Raw genomic sequence first — 25,583 nt, forward strand, 5'->3', positions numbered from 1 at the left:
AAGTCCCACTCCAGAGACTTGAGCACAAAATCTAGGCTGACACTCCAGTGCAGTGCTGAGGGAGTGCCGCACTGTCGGAGGTGCCGTCTTTCGGATGAGACATTAAACCGAGACCCCGTCTGCTCTCTCAGGTGGACATAAAAGATCCCACGGCACTATTTTGAAGAAGAGCAAGGGGAGTTCTCCCTGGTGTACTGGCCAACACTTATCCCTCAATCAACATCACTAAAACAGATGATCTGGTCATTATCACATTCCTGTTTGTGGGATCTTGCTGTGCGCAAATTGGCTACTGCGTTTCCTACATTACAAAAGTGACTTCACTTTAAAAAGTACTTCATTGGCTGTAAAGCACTTTGGGATGTCCGGTGGCCGTGAAAGGCGCTATATGAGTGCAAGTCTTTCTTTTTCTTTCTTTAATAAATCTTGAAAGTATATTTTCTGTCATGCACTTTATTTTTTAAAAAGACACTGTGGGGGAAGCCTGTTCCTGCTCATGATTGGTGTCAACCGTGGCTCAGTGGGCAGCACTCTCACCTCTGAGTAAGAAGTTTGTGGGTTTAAGTCCCACTCCAGGGACATGAGCCCAAAATCTAGGATGACACCAATGATGAGGAGTGCTGCCCTGTCGGAGGTGCCGTCTTTCGGATGTGACATTAAACTGAGGCCCCGTCTGCTCCCTCAGGTAAAAGATCCTGCGGCACTGTTTTGAAGAAAAGCAGGGGAGTTCTCCCTGGTGTACTGGCCAACACTTATCCCTCAACCCACATCAATAAAACAGATTAACTGGTCATTATCACATTGCTGTTTGTGGGACCTTGCTGTGCACACATTGGTTTTTCCTACATTAGAAGTGACTACACTTCAAACAAAAGTACTTAATTGGTTGTAAAGTGCTTTGGGACAGCCTGAGGTCCTGAAAGGCGCTATATATAACAACTTGTATAAATCCAAGTCTTTTGCTGTCTGGGGCTTAATCCCAGTTCTGCTCCTGAGTTCCTTAACCATTTTATTGAAAAAACACAAATTCTACTATTATCACTACCGACGGAACCTTAGGACAGGAAAAAGACCAACTGCTCCATCGAGCTTGTCCTGTATGGGCCTGGTGTGACTGATACACATCATCACCCCATCTGCTCCCAACCTCCTCACGCCAGCCACACAATCTCCAAGGAGAGGTAAAATGACAGAGGAAAAATAACCTTAGGCCAATTTAGGAAGAAACTCTGGGAAATTGCACTCCGACCCCCCAAAGGTGATCAAACTGGTTCCAGGAGATCACATTCAGGAACTTGTCCAGCTCCCTTTTGAAAGCTTGCGGTGAATCTGCACTCACTCCATAAGCCAGCAATTTATTGCCGAGGTCAGTGACTCTCTCAGGTCGCCTGAGGAAGAGAGTGTTTTGAAAACCAGGACCTCAAACCCGGCACTAAGCTCATAGTCTACAGAGCAGCAGTGATACCCGCCCTGCTATAGGCCTCAGAGATATGGACCATGTACAGCAGGCACCTCAAAGCACTGGAGAGGTACCACCAATGATGCCTCCGCAAGATCCTGCAAATCCATTGGCAGGATAGGTGCACCAACGTCAGTGTTCTCGCTCAGGCCAACATCCCCAGCATCGAAGCTTTGACCACGCTCGATCAGCTCCGATGGATGGGTCACATTGTCCGCATGCCCGATACGAGACTCCCAAAACAAGCGCTCTACTCGGAGCTCCGACATGGCAAGAGCGCCCCAGGTGGGCAGAGGAAACGCTTCAAGGACACCCTCAAAAAGCCTCCTTGAAAAAGTGCAACATCCCCACCGACACTTGGGAATCCCTGGCCCAAGACCGCACAAAGTGGAGGAGAAGCATCCGGGAAGGCGCCGAACACCTCGAGTCTCTTCGCCAGGAGCAAGCGGAAGCCAAGCACAGGCAGTGCAAGGAGCGCACGTCAACCCAAGCACCCCACCCACCCGCCCCTTCAACCACCGTCTGCCCCACCTGTGACAAAGACTGTAGGTCCCGCATCAGACTCATCAGTCACCTGAGAACTCATTTTTAGTGTGGAAGCAAGTCATCCTCGGTTCCGAGGGACTGCCTAAGAAGAAGAAGAAGAGAAAGGATTACCTCCTGACATGTAACCTAGTTCTGTGCTTGTGTAACTTACACTTATAACGGTGACCGCACTTCAAAAGTACTTCACTGGCTGTAAAGCGCTTTGGGACTTCCTGACGTCGTGAAAGGTGCTATAGAAATGCAAATGTGTTCTTTCTTTCTTCTTTAACACACAGGATAACACACATACTGACATGTATTAGACACAGAATAACACACAGTCTGAAGTGTGTTACAGAACTGTATTCGACACGATCATAACGTGGGAGTACAAAGCATGGGCAATCTTCTCTCCCTCCCCTAACAATATGTTCCAGCCCAGCTGTTCCTTGGTAGACGTTGAAAGAAAGAACTTGCATTTCTATAGCGCCTTTGATGAACTCAGGACGTCCCAAAGGGCTGTACAGCCAATGAAGTGCTTTCGAAGTGTAGTCACTGTTGTAACGTAGGGAACGCGGCAGCCAATTTGATCACAGCAAGCTCCTACAAACAGCAATGTGATAACGACCAGATCTTCTGTTCTGGTGCTGTTGGTTGAACCCATGTCGGATTGTGCACTCTGTGTGAACTGTTGGGACGTAGTAAAACTGCGGAAGAAGGTTAGTGTAAGCCTGAAGAAATGGACTTGTTTCAGACTGTGTGTTTAATTATGGTTTAACTGGATCTTCAGGAGCCAGTAAGAACATGTAGTGTGACAGGCTGCAACAGTTGGTGCGCAGAGTAGGTTCTTCGACTAATTTTGTGCTGAGATATATACCGGAGAAGTGGTTTGTGTATTCAATATAAATTGTTTGGATCTCAGACTCTCCTTTAAATAAACTCTACAGCAAAGCAGTTGGCAAACTGGGCGATGGCAAGAGAGGGAGGCAGGCTTGATCCACTGTGGGCAGGGTCGTTGCTGGGGTGGAGGCTATTATCAACCACTGGCAGGCGGTTCCCAGCAAGAGGTGGAACAGTGGCAGTGGCCTGTGTGACCCGTATCATGCCACAAAAAGCTCGTGGCCTGAAGAGATTATACCAACAGAGAAAAACACCGAGAGAAAGCTAGGGAATAGCTCCAACATAAGGTCAGAAATGGGGATGTTTGCTGATGACTGCACAGTGTTCAGCACCATTCACAACTCCTCAGATAATGAAGCAGTCCATGCCCGCATGCAACAAGATCTGGACGATGTTCAGGCTTGGGCTGATAAGTGGCAAGCAACATTCGCGCCACACAATGCCAGGCAATGACTATCTCCAACAAGTGAGAGTCTGACTACCTCCACTTGACATTCAACGGCATTACCATCGCCGAATCCCCCACCATCAACATCCTGGGGTCACCATTGACCAGAAACTTAACTGGACCAGCCACATAAATACTGTGGCAACAAGAGCAGGTCAGAGGCTGGGTATTCTGCGGCGAGTGTCTCACCTCCTGACTCCCCAAAGCCTTTCAACCATCTACAAGGCACAAGTAAGGAGTGTGATGGAATACTCTCCACTTGCCTGGATGAGTGCAGCTCCAACAACACTCAAGAAGCTCGACACCATCCAAGATAAAGCAGCCCGTTGATTGGCACCCCATCCACCACCTTAAACATTCACTCCCTCCACCACCGGCGTACCATGGCTGCAGTGTGTACCATCTACAAGATGCACTGCAGCAACTCACCAAGGCTTCTTCGGCAGCACCTCCCAAACCCGCGACCTCTTCCACCTAGAAGGACAAGGGCAGCAGGCGCATGGGAATACCGCCACCTCCAAGTTCCCCTCCAAGTCACACACAATCCTGACTTGGATGTATATCGGCCGATCCTTCATCGTCGCTGGGTCAAAATCCTGGAACTCTCTCCCTAACGGCACTGTGGGAGTACCTTCACCACACGGACTGCAGCGGTTCAAGAAGGTGGCTCACCACCACCTTCTCGAGAGCAATTGGGGAGGGGCAATAAATGCTGGCCTTGCCCACATCCCAGGAACAAATAAAAAATAATAATATACAGGGCACTGAAAGTGAATGGGCAGTGAAAGGCATAACAAATGCAGACATCACCCTCTTGTGGCTGTAGCAGCTCACTGAGCAGAAGACAAGCAGCAGCTCGGCTTGGCGACTCTAAGCAGGGATTCCCCTTTCAGTGGCTGAGAAGGGAAGCACGTTAGCCTAAAGTAGCTGCTTTGCTTTTACTGTCGGGGCCGCTGTGTCATGCAATGCCCAGCTTCTACATACTACGACTACTATTACTATAACAAACAACAGAGCCTAACAATTTATGTTTAAGACACAAACCGCTTCTGCGGAATATATGTCAGCACAAAACCTGCCCCACATACCAGCTGTTGCAGCCTGTCACACATGTTCTTAAAAGAAAGAAAGACTTGCATTTCTATAGCGCCTTTCATGACCACCGGATGTCTCAAAGCACTTTACAGCCAATTAAGTACTTTTGGAGTGTAGTCACTGTTGTAATGTAGGAAACGCAGCCGCCAATTTGCACACAGCAAGCTCCCACAAACAGCAATGTGATAATGACCAGATAATCTGTTTTAGTGATAAATATTGGCCAGGACACCAGGGATAACTCTCCTGCTCTTCTTCGAAATAGTGCCATGGGATCTTTTACATCCACCTGAGAGAGCAGACGGGGCCTCGGTTTAACGTCTCATCCGAAAGACAGCACCTCCGACAGTGCAGCACTCCCTCAGCACTGCACTGGGAGTGTCGGCCTAGCTTTATGTGTTCAAGTCCCTGGAGTGGGACTATGAACCCGCAACCTTCTGACTCAGGGGCGAGGGTGCTACCCACTGAGCCACGGCTGACACTGTTGTGGCTTCTGATGATCAAGTTATACCACAAGTAAACACTCTCAGCCTGAAACAAGTCAATTTCTCCAGCTTACACAGACCCAATCGGCAGCGGCAGTGGAGGAGGCGGCAGCGCCTGAACTGAGCGGGAGGCTGAGACCAGCGTGGACCCAATCAGCGGCAGCAGCGCCTGAACTGAGCGGGAGGCTGAGATCAGCACGGATACAATCGGCAGCGGCAGCAGAGGAGGCGGCAGCACCTGCACTGAGCGGGAGGCTGAGACCAGCGCGGATACAATCGGCGGCAGCGCTTGAACTGAGCGAGAGGCTGAGACCAGCGCGGATACAATCGGCGGCAGCGCTTGAACTGAGCGAGAGGCTGAGACCAGCGTGGACCCAATCGGCAGCGGCAGCGGAGGAGGAAACAAAAACCAAGGAGTGACGTCACACGACAGCAGAGCCTGAACTGAGCGGGAGGCTGAGACGAGCGCGGACCCAATCGGCGGTGGCAGCGCCTGAACTGAGCGGGAGGCTGAGATCAGCGTGGACCCAATCGGCGGCGGCAGCACCTGAACTGAGCGAGAGGCTGAGACCAGCGTGGACACAATCGGCAGCGGCAGCACCTGAACTGAGCGAGAGGCTGAGACCAGCGTGGACACAATCGGCGGCGGCAGCACCTGAACTGAGCGAGAGGCTGAGACCAGCGTGGACACAATCGGCGGCGGCAGCACCTGAACTGAACGAGAGGCTGAGACCAGCGTGGACACAATCGGCGGCGGCAGCGGAGGAGGCAACAAAAACCAAGGAGTGACGTCACACGACAGCAGGTCGGTGATTGGTGGGTGAGTATTAACATATCTTCTCTCCCACCTAGGACAGTGGCTTAACCTTGGAGCGGCAAGCTATAACATACTTTATTAAATTTATAACTTAACTAGTTGTACTAATTAATATAACTATAAATAGTCATTGAATAAAGACTTTAACTAATTAAAATTAAACAGTGGGATCAGCGGCGTTATAAAGAGCCTTCAAACAGAAAACTCAAGGAGTGACATCACAGGGCAGCAGGTAAGTGGTTGGTTGGTGAGTATTACAGTTTTTTTAGTCTCTAAGCTAGCTAAGAAACTGTAAATTGCTATAACTTTACTTTATTAAATTAGTAACTAAAACTGGATAAACCAATTAAGTAATAAAACTAAAATGATTGAGGAAAAAAAATAATTAATTAACTAATCAAATAAATAAAGACGGTTAGATAGACATGGCAGAGCAGGTGGTGAGCCGTAACTGCAGCAAGTGGGAGTTTGTGGAGATCAGCGCGATCCCGAGCAACCACATCTGCGGTAAGCGTCTGCAGCTCGAGGAACTTCGGCTCAGAGTTGTTGAGCTGGAGTACGAGGTGCAGACATTGCAGGGCATCAGGGGCGGGGAGAGTTACCTGGACACTTTGTTCCAGGAGGCAGTCACACCCCTTAGATTAAATAATACTTTAGAGTTCGTCAGTGGTCAGGGACAGGAGGTTGTGACTGCGAGTCAGGAAGGTATGGGGACCCAGGGTGCAGTGATGGAAGAGCCTCGGCCCTTATCTTTGACCAACAGGTATGAGGTACTTGCTGCCTGTGTGGATGAGAACAAGGACTGCAGGGTGGATGAGCAAACTGACCATGGCACCGTGGTCCAGGAGGCCATTCAAGTGGGGGGAGTGAAAAGGAATGTAGTTGTGGTAGGGGACAGTATAGTCAGGGGAATAGATACTGTTTTCTGCAGCCGCGATGGTTGTGTTGCCTGCCCGGTGCTAGGGTTAAGGATATCTTGTCGCAGCTGGAGAAGAACCTGGAGTGGGAGGGGGAGGATCCAGTTGTCGTGGTCCATGTAGGAACCAATGACATAGGTAGAACTAGGACTGAGGTTCTGCTGAGGGAGTTTGAGGAGCTAGGATCCAAATTAAAAAGCAGAACTTTAAAGGTAATAATCTCTGGATTGTTTCCTGAGCCACGCGCAAATTGGCATAGGGACAAACAGATTAGAGGTTTAAATGCGTGGCTCAAAGAGTGGTGTGGGAGGTAGGGGTTTCAGTTCATGGGGTACTGCCACCAGTACTGGGGAAAGAGGGAGCTGTTCCGTTGGGACGGGCTCCACTTAAACCAGGCTGGGACCAATATCCTGGCGAATCAAATAACTAGGGCAGTAGACAGGGCTTTAAACTGATGAAGGGGTGGGAGGATTCAGGAAAGAGTAAATTTAAAAGCAGCGAGAGAAATGTCAAGGCTCTGGAACAGAGTAGAGGTTTGGGTAAAAATAAACAGAGTGGATCAGGAAGGGTCAGAGAGTAACAAAGGTAATAGGGCATCAGTGACTAAGGTGACATCAGGGAAAAATAGAAAGAAAGTCAAAGCTAAGGGCACTATATCTGAATGCACAAAGCATTCGCAACAAAATAGATGAATTAATAGCGCAGATAGAAATGAATAGATTTGATCTAATAGCCATTAGGGAGACGTGGTTGCAAAGTGATCAAGATTGGGATCTAAATATTCCAGGATACTTAACTTTTAGAAGAGCTAGGCAAAATGGAAAAAGAGGAGGGGTAGCCCTGATAATAAAGGATGGGATAAAGACAGTAGAGAGAAAGGATCTTAGCTCCGAAAATCAAGAAGTAGAATCAGTTTGGGTGGAGCTAAGGAACAGCAAGGGGCAGAAAACATTGGTGGGAGTTGTTTATAGGCCCCCAAACAGTAGTTGTAATGCAGGGCAGAGTATAAATCAGGAAATTAGAGGCGCATGTAACAAGGGTAATACAGTAATCATGGGGGACTTTAATCTACATATAGACTGGGCAAACCAAATTTGCAGTAATAGTGTGGAGGACGAATTCATGGAATGTATGCAAGATAGTTTTCTAGATCAGTATGTTGAGGAACCAACTAGGGAACAGGCTATTTTAGATCTAGTATTGTGCAATGAGAAAGGGTTAATTAATAACCTTGTAGTAAAGGGGCCTTTAGGGAAGAGTGACCATAATATGATAGAATTTTATATTGAGTTTGAAAGTGATTTAGTTAAATCCAAAACTAGGGTCTTCAATCTAAACAAACTATGTAGGTATGAGGGGCGAGTTGGCTAAGGTAGATTGGGAAAAGGTATGACGGTAGACGAGCAATGGCTAGCATTTAAAGAAATTATACATAATTGACAACAAATATACATTCCTTTAAGGTACAAAAACCCCACAGGAAACGTGGTCCAACCGTGGCTAACAAGAGAAGTTAAAGATAGTATTAGATTAAAGGAAGAGGTTTATAATGTTGCCAAAAAGAATAGTAAGCCTGAGGATTGGGAGGATTTTAGAATTCAGCAAAGAAGGACCAAGAAATTGATAAGGAAAGAGAAAAAAGAATATGAGACTAAATTAGCAAGAGACATAAAAAACGATTGTAAACGTTTCTATAGATTTGTAAATAGGAAGAGATTAGTGGAAGTAAACATGGGCCCATTAGAGGCAGAGACAGGTGAAATTATAATGGGCAATAAGGAAATGGCAGAGACATTAAACAAATACATTGGGCTGGATTTTCTCAATGGGGAGCTTTTGGAGGCGGGACTCCCACTTGTCGGGTTTCAGTCCCGCCTCCATCGACTTGTGGCCAACCCACGCTATTGTCCCTCGATTGACCTTGTTCAGCTCGCCCAGTGGGCCTAGCAGGCCAATTAAGGGAAAGCCGGTTACAGAGAACGTCAACGTATGGCGTTTCATATGTCAAAAATTTTTAACAAATGAATTGTCATCGTTTGACAGCTCTGTGAAGCTGTCAAACACTGACATTCTCTGTTGTTTGATGAGTTCTTGAATACAAGAACTCATCAAATCGCTTTCTTTTGCAGAAATTAGATGGTTGTTGCATTGTTGTCATCTCTACCGCGGAGGTGCGAGACTCTCCGCATACCCACCGATTGAAGCCTGCAGGAAGAAACAAAGGTAAGTACACTTTTTCTAACACTTTCCACTTACCTCAGATACTCACCTCTCCACACTTGCACCCATCACTCACCTCCACAGCACATTTTTTGGACCCCGCAGACCCCCACAGACCCCCTACTCGCCTCGGTGAACCCTGGTGGGGTTCGGAGCCTTCGGGAAGCCCGCACCTGTGAGGGCAAAAAGGGGATAATCCTATTTTCTGCCTGTTAGCTGGCAGTTAAGTGGCTGTAATCTCTTCTCGCCTCCAAGGAGACGGGACCCGGCGCAGGACGGCTACCCGCCTCCTGGCAAGATGGCATGGAGGCGGGTTGGGGGCGGGTTGAGCACCCACCCCCAAATTCTGCCATTTTCCCAGCAGTCCCGCCTCTAAACCCGCCTCCCCAGGGTTGGCAAGATCGTGCCCTAGGTATCTGTCTTCACAGTAGAAGACACAAAAAACATTGCAGAAATAATGGGGAACCAATGGTCTAGAGAGAATGAGTAACTTAAAGAAATCAATATAAGTGAAGGCATAGTACTGGAGAAATTAATGAGACTAAGTGACGACAAATCCCCTGGACCTGACGACCTGCATCCTAGGGTTTTAAAAGAGGTAGCTGCAGAGATAGTGGATGCACTGGTATTAATCTTCCAGAATTCCCTAGATTCTAGAGCAGTCCCCAAGGATTGGAAGGGAGCAAACATAACACCACTATTTAAAAAAGGAGGAAGAGAAAAAATGGGGAACTATAGGCCAGTTAGCCTGACATCAGTAGTAGGCAAAATGCTAGAATCTATTATTAGGGACGTGGTAACAGGGCACTTAGAAAATCATAATATGATTAGGTAGAGTCAACATGGTTTTATGAAAGGGAAATTGTGTTTGAAAAATCCATTAGAATTTTTTGAAGATGTATCTAGTAGGATGGATAAGGAGGAACCAGTAGATGTAGTGTATTTGAATTTTCAAAAAGCATTCGATAAGGTGCCACATAAGAGGTTATTACACAAAATTAGGACCCATGGTATTGGGGGTAATATATTAGCATGGATTGAGGATTGGTTAATGGACAGAAAACAGAGAGTAGGAACATAAGAACATAAGAAATAGGAGCAGGGGTGGAACAAATGGGACTTTTACAGGTTGGCAGGCTGTAACTAGCGGGGTACCGCAAGGATCAGTGCTTGGGCCTCAGCTATTTACAATCTATATTAATCATTTAGATGAAGGGACTGAGTGCAATGTATCCAAGTTTGCTGATGATACAAAGTTAGGTGGGAAAGTAAGCTGTGAGGAGGACGCAAAGAGGCTGCAGAGAGATATAGACAGGCTGACTGAGTGGGCAAGAACATGGCAAATGGAATACAATGTGGGGAAGTGTGAAATTATCCACTTTGGTAGGAAAACCAAAAAAGCAGAATATTTTTTGAATGGTGAGAGACTGGGAAATGTTTGCACTCAGAGGGACCTGGGTGTCCTTGTACATGAATCACAGAAAGTTAGCTCGCAGGTACAGCACGCAATTAGGAAAGCAAATGGTATGTTAACTTTTGCTACAAAGGGATTAGAGTATAAGAGTAATGAAGTCTTTCTACAATTATACAGGGCATTGGTGAGGTCACACCTGGAGTACTGTGTACAGTTCTGGTCTACTTCCCTAAGGAAAGACATACTTGCCATAGAGGGAGTGCAGCAAAGGTTCACTAGACTGGTTCCTGGGATGAGGGATTGCCCTAGGAGGAGAGATTGAGTAGACTCGGTCTATATTCCCTAGAGTTTAGAAGAATGAGAGGTGATCTAATTGAAACATATACAATTCTTAAGGGGCTTGACAGGGTTAATGCTGAGAAAATGTTTCCAGGGGCACAGTCACAGAATAAGGGGTCGGCCATTTAGGACTTTAATGAGGAGAAATTTCTTCACTCAAAGGGTTGTGAATCTTTGGAATTTTCTACCCCAGAGGGCTGTGGATGCTCAGTCATTGAGTATATTCAAGACAGAAGTCGATACATTTTTGGGAACGAAGGGAATTAAGGGATATGGGGATAGTGCGGGAAGGTGGAGTTGAGGTAGAAGATCAGCCATGATCTTATTGAATAGCGGAGTAGGCTCGAGGGGCCAAATGGCCGACTCCTGCTCCTATTTCTTATGATCTTATGTTCTTGCACAGTTTGAATATATCCGAATAGTCCACACACAGTCCTATTTCGCACCAAGTTCCACACACCCGTTACCCCTGGGCTCTCTGACCTACATTGTCTCTCACACCACCAATGCCTCAAATTTAAAATTCTCATCCTCATGTTCAAATCCCTCCATGGTCTCACCTCCCTCCCTATCTCTGTCACTTCCTTCAGCCTTACAACCCTCCGAAAAAAGGTGCATTTTTCCATTGGCGGCCGCGCCTTCAGCTGCCGGGACCGTAAACACTGGAATTCCCTCCCTAAACCTTTCCGCCTCTCTACCTCTCTCTCCTCCTTTAAGACCCCCTTTAAAAACCTACCTCTTTGACCAAGCTTTTAGTCACCTGTTTAATATCTCCTTTGGCTCAGTGTCAATTCACGTTCCTGGGAAGCGCCTTGGGAAGTTCTCCTACGTTAAAGATGCACGTTGTTGTTAGATAGCACCTTTAACGAAGAAGAACATCCCAGGGCACTTTACAGAGACTTAATTATAAAATGGACATTGCAAAAAAGGAGATACAGTAGTAGGAGGTGTGAAAAATCCTTGGTCAAAGAGGTGTTTTAAGGATGGTCTTAAAGGAGGAGAGGGTCATGGAGAGGCAGAGAGCTTTAGGAAGGGAATTCCAGAGCATGGAGCCTAAGTGGCTGCAGGCACGGCCACCAATGGTGGAACCAAAGGCCAGAGTCAGTGAAACGCAGAGTTCAGGGGGTCGTGGGGCTGCAGAGCTCGGGGGAGCGAGGCCATGGAGGAATTTGAAAGCGGATGAGAATTTTAAATTGGAGTCGTTGGAGATCTGGAAGACAATGTAGGATGGAGAGGGGTGATGGGTGAATGGGACTTGGATACGGGCGACGGGGTTTTAGATGAGCTGAAATTCATGGAATGTGGAGGATGGCGGCCGGCCAGGAGAGCATTGGAATAGTTGTCTCGGAGGTAACAAGAGTATGGTTCAGCGGAAGACTGGCTGAGGTGAGGGTGGTGGAGACGGCGATGTTATGGAGATGGAAGTCGGTGGTCTTTGAGATGAAGAGGGTATGGGGTAAGAAGTTCCAGTTTGGAATCAGTGGCAAGGGCATGGAGTTTGTGGCAGGGGTCAAAGACGATGGTTTCAGTCTTCCTAATGTTTAACTGGAGGAAATTACCACTCATCTAGGACTGGATGTCTGATGATCCTGAGATGGTGAAGGGGTTGAGCAAGGTGTGGGGAGGTAGAGTTGGGTGTCGTCAGTGTACATGTCGAACCTGACCTCATGTCTGCAGATGATGTTGTCAAACCAGCAGCATGTAGATGAGGAAAAATGGGTGGGAAGAGAAGCCAACGCTGGAGATGCTTTGACTTATAATGGGCTAGTTAAGTGTGGAGCCAAACGAGGGCAGTCCCACTGAGCTGGACAACCGAGGAGAACCATTGGAGGAGGATGGTGTGGGTGACCAGGTCAAAGGCTACAGGACGAGGAAGGATAGTGCCCCATGGTCAGGGAGGTGATGGATTTACGGAACTTGGTGTGGTCACAGTCACAGAGAATTTCATCAGTGACTTTGATTAGGGCCATTTCAGTGCTGTGGGAGGGGTGGAAACTTGATTGGAGAGATTCAAGCATGGAGTTGTGGGAGAGATGGGCACGGATTAGGGGAGGCGCCAACACAGTCAAGGAGGTTGGAGGGAAAAGGGATGTCGAAGGTGTAGATTGCAAACACAGAGGAGCTGAGGTCGGTTTGGCTCATGTTTTTGAGGAAGAGGGTGATGACGGCGGGGGTTCATCAGGAAGGGCACGAGAGGGGAGACAGGAGGAAGACGCAGGTTCAGAGCTGAGCCAAGGGGCAGCCTGGAGGGAAGTTTGGCTGGATGGCTAAGGGGGAGGATGGGAGGGTGCGGGGTGGTGGGCGGGGGAAGTAGCAGAGACAGCCGAGCGAATGTTGTGACAAAGAAGCCTGTGAGCTCCTTGTGGTTGTGGTTGGTGTTAGTTACAGCGCACTAAATGTTCAGGTGTTGCTCTGAATAACTTGTACAATGATGCGATGACTCAGCGCAGTACGCTTCCCATTTAAATACATATTTACTTGGTTCCAGGATCTAATTTCTGAACAGTGGCTGACCCCGAAATCCAAAACCTCATTGTTGTCTTCATCTTTCATTGAGAGCTGTAACCACAGTTCAGTTGAATAATGAGATGGCTGTCGTAAGTTTGGATTGCTCAGCTATGTCAACTCCATAACTCAGAAGTTTTTACATTGAAAAAGTGCAAATATTTACTTTTAACAAGGGGTCTGAATGTTTGACAGATGCCAACTGGGCTTCTGTCTCATCCTGTTCAGCCGCTGATTGATTGCTTTCCAAGTACTGAAGTTGTTAACAACACACGGAGTAAACATTTACTTTAAGCTCTTGTTCATGGATCCATGTGTAACTCAAGGTCCCCTCCTTCGCCTCCCCTTCCCTGCCTAGCACCGAGTGGCACTGGGATCCCACGCAGCATTCTAGTCCAGAATCTTATCTAAAGACTTCGCGTTCCCGATTGGTGCCTTGTGATGCTGGTCCTGAGTACAGCAAATAAATCTTAAAAAGGACAGATAAGAATTGCAGTTTACTGGTCTGACTTCACAGGAACTCACTCACTGAAGCCTCGAGCTGTGCTTATTTAGCCGAAACTCCAGGAATCGATAGATGGGCTTTAACCAGTTTGCACTGGAGCATAAGGTAAGAACTCTGATGTCTGTAGGTTCAGGAAGCTTTTTAAAAATTCATTCGTGGGGATGTGGGCGTCGCTGGCAAGGCCGGCATTTATTGCCCATCCCGAGTTGCCCTTGAGAAGGTAGTGATGAGCCGCCTTCTTGAACTGCTGCAGTCCGTGTGGTGAAGGTACTCCCACAGTGCTGTTAGGGAGGGAGTTCCAGGATTTTGACCCAGCGACGATGAAGGATCGGCCGATATACTTCTAAGTCAGGATGGTGTGTGACTTGGAGGGGAACTTGGAGGTGGTGGTGTTCCCATGCGCTTGCTGCCCTTGTCCTTCTAGGTGGAAGAGGTCGCAGGTTTGGAAGGTGCTGCCGAAGAAGCCTCGGCGAGTTGCTGCAGTGCATCTTGTAGATGGTACACACTGCAGCCACGGTACCCTGGTGGTGGAGGGAGTGAATGTTTAAGGTGGTGGATGGGGTGCCAACCAAGCGGGCTGCTTTGCCCTGGATGGTGTCGAGCATCTTGAGTGTTGTTGGAGCTGCACTCATCCAGGCAAGTGGAGAGTATTCCATCACACTCCTGACTTGTGCCTTGTCGATGGTAGAAAGGCTTTGGGGAGTCAGGAGGTGAGACACTCGCCACAGAATACCCAGCCTCTGACCTGCTCTGTGCTGAGTTACTCGACCTCAACACCGCATTAGGTCACAGATCCCCTGCGATGGAGAGGGGGAGCCACACAAAGGTCACCCATTCCTGACCACTGTCCTGTGACGCCCGCTGGAGCATGCATGAGCGCGTATGTTGGGTGAGGACAGGATTGGGCTCGGCTGTGATGCCCCCACAGTGGAATGGCCTGCCAGCACTTACTATGACGAGAGTTAGTGCCTTCAGCAGAGGAAGGGCAAAGACCGGGGTGATAAAACACTGCACAATGGAGTGTGTCAGCTCGTTGCTGTGGTGTGGGACATAACGAACTCTATCAACCCAAGGGCTGCTTTACACCTGCCCTGATTTACCTATATACATTTTTCATTTGAAACTATGAGTGGAATGGCATGATTTTACTGCTTATTTTGATTAAAGGATTATACTACACCATATTATCAGCCATAAATGTCAAAGGAAAAAAGAAAGAACTTATGCCTTTCACGATGTCCCAATAAGTACAGCCAATTAAGTACTTTTGAAGTGTAGTCACTGTTGCAAAGTTGGGATCGCAACAACCAATTTGTGCACAGCAATGCGATAATGACCAGATAATCTATTTTTAGTGATTGAGGGATAAATATTAGCCCAGGACACTGTGGATGGCTCCCCTGCTCTTCTTTTATGTCCACCTGGTCTCGGTTTAATGTCTCATCCGATAGGCGGCACCTCCGACAGTGCGGCACTCCCTCAGCACTGCATTGGAGGGTCAGCCTAGATTATTGTGCTCGAGTCTCTAGAGTGGGACTTGAACCCATTGACGTAAGAAAACTACTAGGCACTTGGTCTAAGCGTTAAACAAAGCTTTAATCAACTGTTTTACAACATGGAGGTCTAGTTATGTCCTTCACTAGTTCCTGTTAAGAATGTCCTGCGCAAGCTGGGCCCGTGCCCGAGTATTTATACTCTCCCTGGACAGCGCCACCCGTAAGCTGCTCAGTATAATTTCATAAGTCTTTCTTTCATGAATGGCTGATTCATGTCACCCACAACCTTCTGACTCAGAGGCGAGAGAGAGTGCTGCCCACTGAGCCACTGGCTCACTCTTTGAACATCCACCGATCAACACGGGCAAAGTGACCACCAGCAGACGGGGACAAAGTGGGCCAGTTTGTTGTGTGACGGAGATGCTGAATCCACTCTTTCCTCTGTCGCAGTAACGAGCTGCAAGCAAGCGTCCGAGCAGTAGCTCCGGCACTCCGTGCAGGCCCAAGTGTTTCGCTGCGCTTCAACACATCCCAACATGGACAGAAGGAGAGAGAGCCTGGTCCCTGCCCGAGGCACAGAGAAAAGAATGTCTATCTCAAACAGAGGAAGAACCAACAGCATTCCTTTACTAAGCAAAGCGACAATAGAGGTAAAGCACGGCACGGCTAGGGCACAGCTATAACATGAGAAGGGCACGGTGTGGCTGCTCGTTTATAAGTTATTCATTTTCCTTTTGTTTTGTGTCTCCTTATCTGAGGAAGGATATACGTGCCTTGGAGGCGGTGCAACAAAGGTGCACTAGATTGATTCCTGGGATGAGAGGGCTGTCCGATGATGAGAGATTGAGTAGATTGGGCCAATACTCTCTGGAGTTTAGAAAAATGAGAGGTGATCTCATTGAAACATACAAGATTTTGAAGGGGATTGACAGGGTAGATGCTGAGAGGTTGTTTCCCCTGGCTGGAGAGTCTAGAACCAGGGGTCACAGTCTCAGGATAAGGGGTCGGCCATTTCAGTCTGAGATGAGGAGAAATTTCTTCACTGAGGGTTGTGAATCTTTGGAATTCTCTACCCCAGAGGGCTGTGGATGCTGAGTCATTTATATTCAAGGCTGAGACTGATAGATTTTTGGACTCTAGGGGAATCAAGGGATATGGAGATAGGCCTGGAAAGTGGTCGAAGATTATCCATGATCTTATTGAATGGCGGAGCAGGCTCGAGGGGCCATATGGCCGACTCCTGCTCCTAATTCTTATGTTCCCTGCCATTTCCTCACGGCACGCATCTTAACCGGCTCCCAGGTTGGTGTTAATCCCCCTCTGGCTACTAAGAGGTTCAGAGGAGCTGTCTCGGGATGGTAGCAAAACACTGCGGATGCTGGAAATCCAAAATAACAACAGAAAATGCTGGAAAAACTCAGCAGGCCAGGCAACATCTGTGGAGAGAGAAATAGAGTCAACGTTTCGGGTCGAAACCACTGAGGAAGGGTTTCGACCTGAAACGTTAACTCTGTTTCTCTGTCTCTACGGATGTTGCCTGGCCTGCTGAGTTTTTCCAGCATTTTCTGTCGTCTCAGGATGATGTTCCCTCAAACGGTTGCTCGCACCATCCTAGTGTGGTAGCTACTTAGAATGATGCAGCACAGAAGGAGGCCATTCGGCCCATTGTGCCTTTGTTGGCTCTTTAAAGAACTATGCAATTAGCCCCACTCCCCCGGTCCTTCCCAATAGCCCTGCAAATTTTCCTTTTCAAATATATATCCCCTTTTGAAAGCTACTATCAAATCTGCTTCCACCACCCTTTCATGCAGCGCGTTCCAGGTCAGAACATTCGAGTAAAAAAAAATCTCCTCTGTTTCTTTTGCCAATTATCTTAATTGTGTCCATTGGCTACCGGCCCTCCTGCCACTGGAAACAGTTTCTCCTTATTTAGTTTAGCAAAACCTTTCATAATGTCCTTTAGAAACTCGAACACTCCCACTTAGGCTCTCCACTCCCTCCTTGAACAGGGTCTGGTTAGAAACTCTATGCTTGACTGGGGACATGCCTCCTTTACTCACTGACATTGTGCAGCTGCAATTAATTCCTTAACTCCCTCCAATCTTCTTTTACAGCTTGGAAGGGTGAAAGGGAGAGCCTCGCTGGGGAATGTTTTGAGTGAAGCACATCCTCCCTCCTTTACTTTCAATGGGCTTCTCGTTGCCAGGAGACTGACAAAAAATCTGAAGGTGATTGACAAATGCACATTTGATGGTAAAGAATTCCAACTTCGCCGTCGACAGGGGCTTAAACCGAAGAGTAACTAACCTTTTCTGTTTTTATGTTGGAAGGAAAGAACTGCTTTGAAGATAGCTGCAAAGAAACCAGCTGCCACCAAGATCATAAATGAACAGGTCTGTAATGTTCTCTCTCTCGATGGGAGAGCGGGTAATCCTCTCTCACTCTCTCCCCTCTGCCAATGCTGTTACGGTAACCGTTGTCAGGGGGGGCCAGGTTTGCCAACTCTGATTGGACGTATTCCTGGAGGTTTCATCACATGTCCTTCTGCCGCCAACAGCCCCGCCTCCCCAGGCTCTCGCCATTGGTCGCCCAACATTTCCCTCCTGGCGCCGCCCCGCCTTCCCGAGCCAATCGGAAAGCAAAAAGACTCTTCATTACCTCATTGGATGATTCTTGACTTTCACTTTTCCCATCACCAAATTTTTACAAATGAAATGAAAAAAAAAGCACACACTATTTTATTTTAACACCCCTATATTTTTCTCCCGGGTTTTTTAGTCATAGAGTCATAGAGTTATACAGCACAGAAAGAGGCCCTTCGGCCCATCATGTCCACGCCGGCCATCAAGCCCTGTCTATTCTAATCCCATTTTCCAGCACTTGGTCCGTAGCCTTGCATGCTATGGCGTTTCAAGTGCTCATCTAAATGCTACTTGAATGTTGTGAGGGTTCCTGCCTCGACCACCCTTTCAGGCAGTGAGTTCCAGATTCCAACCACCCTCTGGATGAAAAAGCTTTTCCTCAAATCCCCTCTAAACCTCCTGCCCCTTACCTTGAAACTATGGCCCCTGGTTATTGACCCCTCTACTAAGGGTAAAAGTTCCTTTCTATCTACCCTATCTATGTCCCTCATAATTTTGTACACCTCAATCAGGTCCCCCCTCAGCCTTCTCTGCTCTAAGGAAAACAACCCCAGCCTGTCCAGTCTCTTTTCATAGCTGAAGCACTCCAGCTCAGGTAACATCCTGGTGAATCTCCTCTGCACCCTCTCCAATGCAATCACATCCCTCCTATAGTGTAGTGACCAGAACTGCACACAGTATTCCAGCTGTGGCCTAACTAGCGTTTTGTACAGCTCCATCATAACCTCCCTGCTCTTATATTCTATGCCTCGGCTAATGAAGGCAAATATCCCATATGCTTTTTTAACCACCTTATCTACCTGTCCTGCTGCCTTCAGGGATCTATTTACATGCACACCAAGGTCCCTCTGATCCTCTGTCCTTCCTAGGGTCCTACCATTCATAGTGTATTCCCTTGCCTTGTTAGTCCTCCCAAAATGCATCACCTCACACTTTTCAGGGTTAAATTCCATTTGCCACTGTTCTGCCCATCTCACCAACCCGTCTATATCGTCCTGTAGCCTGAGGCTTCCCTCCTCGCTATTTACCACTCTACCAATTTTCATGTCATCTGCGAACTTATTGATCATACCTCCTACATTCATATCTAAATCATTAATGTACACTACAAACAGCAAAGGACCCAGCACCGGTCCCTGCGGTACAGCACTGGACACAGGTTTCCAGTCACAAAAACAACCTTCGACCATTACCCTCTGCCTCCTGCCACTAAGCCAATTTTGGATCCAATGTGCCAAATTGCCCTGGATCCCATGGGCTCTTACCTTCTTGACCAGTTTCCCATGTGGGACTTTGTCAAAAGCCTTACTGAACTACATCAACTGCACTACCCTCATCCACACACCTAGTCACCACGTCGAAAAATTCAATCAAATTGGTTAGACATGATCTCCCCCTGACAAAGCCATGCTGACTATCCTTGATTAATCCTTGCCTCTCCAAGTGGAGACTAATTTTGTCCCTCAGAATTGTTTCCGATAATTTCCCTACCACTGATGTTAGGGTCACTGGCCTGTAATTCCCTGGTTTATCCCTACTACCCTTCTTGAATAATGGTACTATGTTAGCTGTTCTCCAGTCCTCTGGCACCTCCCCTGTGGCCAGAGAGGTTCTGAAAATTTGTGTCAGAACCCCTGCAATCTCCTCCCTTGCCTCACACAGCAGCCTGGGATACGTCTCATCTGGGCCTGGGGATTTATCCACTTTTAAGCCCGCTAAAACCACTAGTACCTCCTCCCTCAATACTAATTTGTTCAAGTATATCACAATCCCCCTGCCTGATTTATATGCCTACATCGTCCTTCTCCATAGTGAACACAGATGCAAAATATTCATTTAAAACCTCACCTACATCTTTCGGCTCTACACACAGTTTGTCACTTTGGTCCCTAATGGGCCCTACTCTTGCCCTGGTTATCCTCTTGCCCTTAATATACTTATAAAACACCTTGGGATTTTCCTTTATTTTGCCCGCCAGTGTTTTTTCATGCCCCCTCCTCGCTCTCCTAATTTCTTTTTTTAGTACCCCACTGCACTTTCTATACTCTTCTAAGGCTTCCACTGTTTTTAGTCCTTTGTATCTGCTAAAAGCCTTCCTTTTTTCCCTAATCCATTCTTATATATCCCTTGACATCCAGGGTTCCCTGGGCTTGTTGGTCCCACCCTTGACCTTTATGGAAACATGTTGGCGTTGTACTCTCTCTATTTCCTTTCTGAAAGACTCCCACTGCTCTGATGTGGATTTTCCTACAAGTAGCTGATCCCAGTCCACTTTGGCCAGATCCTGCCTTATCATATTAAAATCGGCCTTCCCCCAATTTAGAACCTTTATTTCCGGTCCATCTTTGTCCTTTTCTATGACTACCTTAAATCTCATCGAATTATGGTCACTGTCACCAAAGTGCTCACCTACTAACACTTCTACCACTTTCCCGGCCACATTCCCTAGAATTAGGTCCAGTACCACCCCCTCTCTTGTAGGACTTTCTACATGCTAGCTCAAAAAGCTCTCCTGGATGCACTTTAAGAATTCCGCACCCTCTAAGCCTTTCACACTCTGACTATCCCAGTTAATATTGGGGAAGTTGAAACCCCGTACTATTATTACCCTATTATTTCTACACTTATCTGAGATTTGCCTACATATCTGTTCCTCTATGTCCCCCTGACTGTTTGGGGGCCTATAGTACACTCCCAGCAAAGTGCTTGCCTCCTTTTTGTTTTTAAGTTCTACCCATATAGCCTCATTAGAGGAACCTGCTAAGATATCATCCCTCCTTACAGCAGTAATTGGCTCCTTGATTAATATTGCGACACCCCCTCCTCTTTTACACCCCCCTCTGTCTCACCTGAAGATTCTGTACCCCGGAATATTGAGCTGCCAGTCCTGCCCCTCCCTCAACCATGTCTCTGTGATAGCAACAATATCATATTCCCATGTGTTCATCAACACCTTCAATTCATCTGCCTTACTCGCAAGACTCCTTGCATTAAAATAAATGCCATCCAGCCTTGCCATACTCCCTTGTGCCGTTACATATTTGCTCAGCCTTCCAGGCTGACTTGTTTTTTCCTCTATATTAGGCTGTGCATCAGCCCCTATTATAGCTCCACTCCATAACCCACCCCCCTGCCAAGTTAGTTTAAACCCCCCCCAACAGCACTAGCAAACCTCCCTGCAAGGATGTTGGTCCTGTTCCGGTTCAGATGCAACCCGTCCGACTTGTACAGGTCCCACCTTCCCCAGAAGCAGACCCAGTGATCCAGGAAACTAAAGCCCTCCCTCCTGCACCAACTCTTTAGCCACGCATTCATCTGCTCTATCCTCCTATTCCTATACTCACTAGCACGTGGCACCGGGAGTAATCCAGAGATTACAACCTTTGAGGTCCTGCTTTTTAATCTGATACCTAGCTCCCTAAGTTCTTGTTGCAGGACCTCATCCCTCTTTCTACCCATGTCGTTGGTACCAATGTGAACCACGACCTCTGACTGTTTGCCCGCCCCCTTCAGAATGCTCTGCAGCCGTTCAGTGACATACTTGCTGGCAGCAGTGTCCTGGAGATTAATCTGCAATTCCTGGAGACTCCAGGCCAATCCCGGAGGGTTGGCAGCCAATGTTCCCGCCAACTTTCTTCTTGGTAAAAAAAAATTCTTTACTGGGCTGTTTCCTCTTTTTCTGCTGCCGTTCCCTCCGTCTCTCGGACTCTGATCTACAAACGGGCCGCAAACCTTTTCCCCTCTCTCGCAACATGATGTAAATAGCCCATTCAGATTTCCGCGCAGGCGCAGTTTTTCCCGTTTAAAAGCCGCTGAGCGGCCTGTGCGGGACCTCCAGACCGCCGCGCGGCCACTCCCGCAGCTTGACGGGAACGTTGTTGGCAACCAGCAGGCGGCGCTGGCCCTGCGAGGTGGCGGCTCTTTCTCTGGCCATCTCTCCCTCTCTGGGAGAAGCACCGAGCCTCTAAGTGGGCCTCCTGACGACAGCACAGCTGACACCAGGCAATCCGTGTTGGGCAGTGCGGGTGTGAACTCATTTCTGGTTCTCTTTGAAAAGAAAGGAAGAAAGTAAGCAAGAACGTGCATTTCTATAGCGCCTTTCACGAGCTCAGGACCACACAATTTCGAAGTGTGGTCACTGTTGTAATGTATGAAACGTGGCAGCCAATTTGCCCACAGCAAGGTCCTCCAAAATCCACCAAAATCTGTGGAATTCTCTGCCCCAGAGAGTCGTGGAGGCTGGGTCATTAAATACATTTAAGGTGGAGATAGACAGATTTTTGCAAGATAAGAGAGTGAAGGGTTATGGGGAGTGGGCAGGGAAGTGGCTTTGAGCCCAAGATTAGCATGATCATATTGGATGGCGGAGCAGGCTCGAGGGGCCAAGTGGCCTATTCCTGCTCCTATTTCTTATGTCCCACAAACATCATGAGATAATGGCCTGATAATCTATTTTTGAGATGTTGATTGAGGGATAAATATTGGCCAGGACACCGGGGAGAACTCCCCTGCTCGTCTTCAAAATAGTGCCACGGGATATTTTACATCCACCTGAGAGGGTTGACAGGGCCTCAGTTTCCCAGCAGTGCGGCGCTCCCTCAATACGGCACTAGGAGTGTCAGCCTAGATTTTGTGCTCAAGTCTCTGGAGTGGGGGCTTGAACTCACAACCTTGTGAATCAGAGGTGAGAGAGTGCTGCCCACTGAGCCATGGCTGACACAGGGTACAGAGTATAAAAATAGCACACTGGTAGGGGACGCTCTCTGAGGTTGGGGGGTATGAGTATGTGGAGCTTACTCCGCACCTAACCAGTGCTGTACAGCTACCCTGGGACTGCTTAATGTTGACATAGGAAGGAGAATGCTGGGGGGTGGGGGAAAGTGAAATTATTCAATTGCTCAGCACTACCATCCTTCACTTGGTTGAGCAAAATATAAAAAACCAATAGGAACTGACATGAATCAGTAATTCATGAAAGAAAAACTTAAGATCTAATACTGAGCGGCCTGCGGCTGGGCCCGTGCCCGAGTATTTATACTCTCCCTGGACAGCGCCACCCGTAGGCCGCTCAGTATTATTTCATAAGTCTTTCTTTCATGAATGACTGATTCATGTCAGGAACATCATAGGAACAGGAGGATGCCATTCAGCCCCTCTAGCCTGTTCTGCCATTCAGTTAGATCCTGGTTGGTCTTTACCTCAACTCCATTTACCCCCCTTAGCTCCGTTTCCCTTGATACCCCTACCCAACAAAAATCTATCCATCTCAGTCTTGAATGCTCCAATTGTCCCCCAGCATCCACAGCCTTTTGGTGGTGTGAGTTCCACGATTTGGACCAACCCTTTGTGTGAAAAAGTGCTCTCTGTTACAATAGAAATGTAACTATTTACGGAAAATGCTGGGAATACTCAGCAGGTCAGGCAGCGTCTGTAGAGCGAGAAACAGAGTCAACGTTTCAGGTCGATGACCCTTCGTCAGAACTTTCTGACAAAGGTTCATCGACCTGAAACATTAACTCTGTTTCTCTCTCTCGACAGATGCTGCCTGACCTGCTGAGTATTTCCAGCACTTTCTGTTTTTATATCAGATTTCCAGCATCCGGAGTATTTGGCTTTTGTGACTATTTACGGGATTGTCTGAATACCCCCCTAACTTGCTTTCCCATTTCCAGGTGCCAGCGTTCAGCTCGAAACCCCCGCAGAAATTCCGCACCTTCCCCGTTCAGAGATTCCTGGAGGAGTACCTGCCTGACAAGCTGAGGGGCGTCTCCTACGGCCCTGCCCTCGCCGGCAGGCTGGCGAAAGAAATGAGCGAGGAAATTAAGGAATTTGCGAAGGGGGCTCTGCCGCCCAGGTACAAGCTGGTGTGCATCGTGACGGTGGGCGAGAGGAGAAACGAGGACGCTCTGCTGACCAGTCGCGCTCTCTGGGACTCCCACGCCGACACCTTTGTTTCGCACTGTTACGAGAAGGGCACCGTGTTCTGTGCGGCCAGCATCTTTGCCGTGTACTGCGAATGAGCAAAAAGGGTTAAATTATGAGCTTGCATAGACTAGGGTTGTATTCCCTTGAGTATAGAAGATTAAAGTGTGATCATAAGGGTAGATAGAGATAAACTATTTCCACTGGCATGCGAGGGTGGTGGGTGAGGCGGGGAGGTGCGGGAGAGTCCGTAACAAGGGGGTATAGCCTTAAAATGAGAGCTTGGGCATTCAGGGGTGATGTCAGGGAGCATTTCTTCAAACAAAGGGTAGCGGAAATCTCCCCCCAAAAATGCTGGGGGTCAATTCAAAATTTTCGTTCGGCAAAGGGTATTAAGGGTTACGGAGCCAAGGCGGATCGATGGAGTTAAGATACAGATCAGCCATGATCTCATTCAAAGGCGGAACAGGCTCGAGGGGCTGAATGGCCTCAGTCCTGTTCCAATGTTCCTCAGTTGTTTTCTGAATACACGCTAATAAATCACTCCTTCAATATCTCACTTTCTTCATCAAAATGAAAATGAAACGGTGCAAGTATTCTGACGAGGATGGTGAACTGCAACCCGGGGTGGGGGGGTGGTGGGCCGGGGTGGGGGGGGGGGTGGTGGAGGGGGGGCGGTGCGGTGGAAGGGAGGAGGGAGAGTTTGCTGCTTCTGGTTGCGACCTATCTCATTCCAGGGTCTCTCTCACAATGGCTCAGAAGGCCCATTGTATGATTTTCCCAAAACGGAGGGCAGGGTTGTCACTTGCCAACCCTCCGGGATTGCCCCGGAGTCTCCAGGAATGAACGATTAATTTCCTGGTCACTGCTGCAACCAACCTGGGGAGTAATATCACATCCAAAAAAAAACCCAGTGCGTTATCTTTTCATTTTCTCTTTGAGGACTTCAAAAACCCGCTTGAGTGGGCGGGGCCGCTGGAGACGGGAGGTCATGTGATGAAACCTCCAGTAACACGTCCAATCAGAGTTGGCGACCCTAATCGCAGCCAATCAGATTGTGCAGTGGCTCATGTTAGAAAACTGGAAACTGTCTAATGCGGCAAGCCGTATGAAGCCTCACCAAAAGGTTGCAGGCGAGTGTCTCACCTCCTGACTCCCCAAGGCCTTTCCACCATCTACAAGGCACAAGTCAGGAGTGTGATGGAATACTCTCCACTTGCCTGGATGAGTGCAGCTCCAACAACACTCAAGAAGCTCGACACCATCTGGGACAAAGCAGTCCACTTGATGGGCACCCCGTCCACCGCCTTAAACATTCACTCCCTCCACCACCGGCGCACCGTGGCTGCAGTGTGTACCATCTACAAGATGCACTGCAGCAACTCGCCAAGGCTTCTTCGGCAGCACCTCCCAAACCCGCGACCTCTTCCACCTAGAAGGACAAGGGCAGCAGGCGCATGGGAACACCACCACCTCCAAGTTCCCCTCCAAGCACGGACTGCAGCGGTTCAAGAAGACAGCTCACCACCACCTTCACAAGGGCAATTAGGAATGGGCAATAAATGCTGGCCTTGCCAGCAAGACCCACATCCCAGGAACGAATAAAAAAAAATTGATGTCATTTTTCTCTGTATTTTGCTGAGTTGTTTCTGCATGAAATTAAATGTTCCTTTTGATTTTTTTTTACAATTTAGAAGTGGCATTAAAATAAAGTCAAGTTTGATTCTTCCAGACCCATTCCTTTATTTCACGTTCCCAGATTCTGAGGCTTCAGGGTAACTGGATGCTTTGCATCGCTGCATCTCTGAACAAACTCTATCCTGAGCCAGCAGTCATAGCGCTGATGTTTAAAAGTCTGGATGGCTCAGTTGGTAACTGCAGTGACTGGCGAGTC

General features: G+C 48.0%; 1 protein-coding gene across 1 annotated transcript; it reads left to right on the forward strand.

Annotated features, from left to right (window-relative positions):
- Positions 1 to 13,408: 13,408 nt before the first annotated feature.
- Positions 13,409 to 24,311, forward strand: LOC147097660 (dynein light chain Tctex-type 5-like). The gene is made up of 5 exons (XM_085971656.1): positions 13,409 to 13,734; positions 15,576 to 15,775; positions 17,240 to 17,353; positions 17,456 to 17,518; positions 23,440 to 24,311. The coding sequence occupies exons 2-5, from the start codon at positions 15,662 to 15,664 to the stop codon at positions 23,785 to 23,787; spliced, it is 639 nt and encodes a 212-aa protein (XP_085827782.1). The 5' UTR covers positions 13,409 to 13,734; positions 15,576 to 15,661; the 3' UTR covers positions 23,788 to 24,311.
- Positions 24,312 to 25,583: the final 1,272 nt, after the last annotated feature.

The sequence above is a fragment of the Somniosus microcephalus genome, chromosome 31 (genome assembly GCF_052327205.1).
Source record: "Somniosus microcephalus isolate GS21.2 chromosome 31, FLI_Smic_1.0, whole genome shotgun sequence".
Classification (NCBI taxonomy): Eukaryota; Metazoa; Chordata; class Chondrichthyes; order Squaliformes; family Somniosidae; genus Somniosus; species Somniosus microcephalus.

What these genes read in the sequence shown, in the direction of transcription:
- LOC147097660 (XM_085971656.1), top strand. Translation starts at nt 15,662, where the DNA reads ATGGACAGAAGGAGAGAGAGCCTGGTCCCTGCCCGAGGCACAGAGAAA. An exon ending in TAAGCAAAGCGACAATAGAG is followed by an intron (nt 15,776 to 17,239) that starts GTAAAGCACGGC and finishes CTTCTTTTACAG; the next exon opens with CTTGGAAGGGTGAAAGGGAG. An exon ending in CCAAGATCATAAATGAACAG is followed by an intron (nt 17,519 to 23,439) that starts GTCTGTAATGTT and finishes TCCCATTTCCAG; the next exon opens with GTGCCAGCGTTCAGCTCGAA.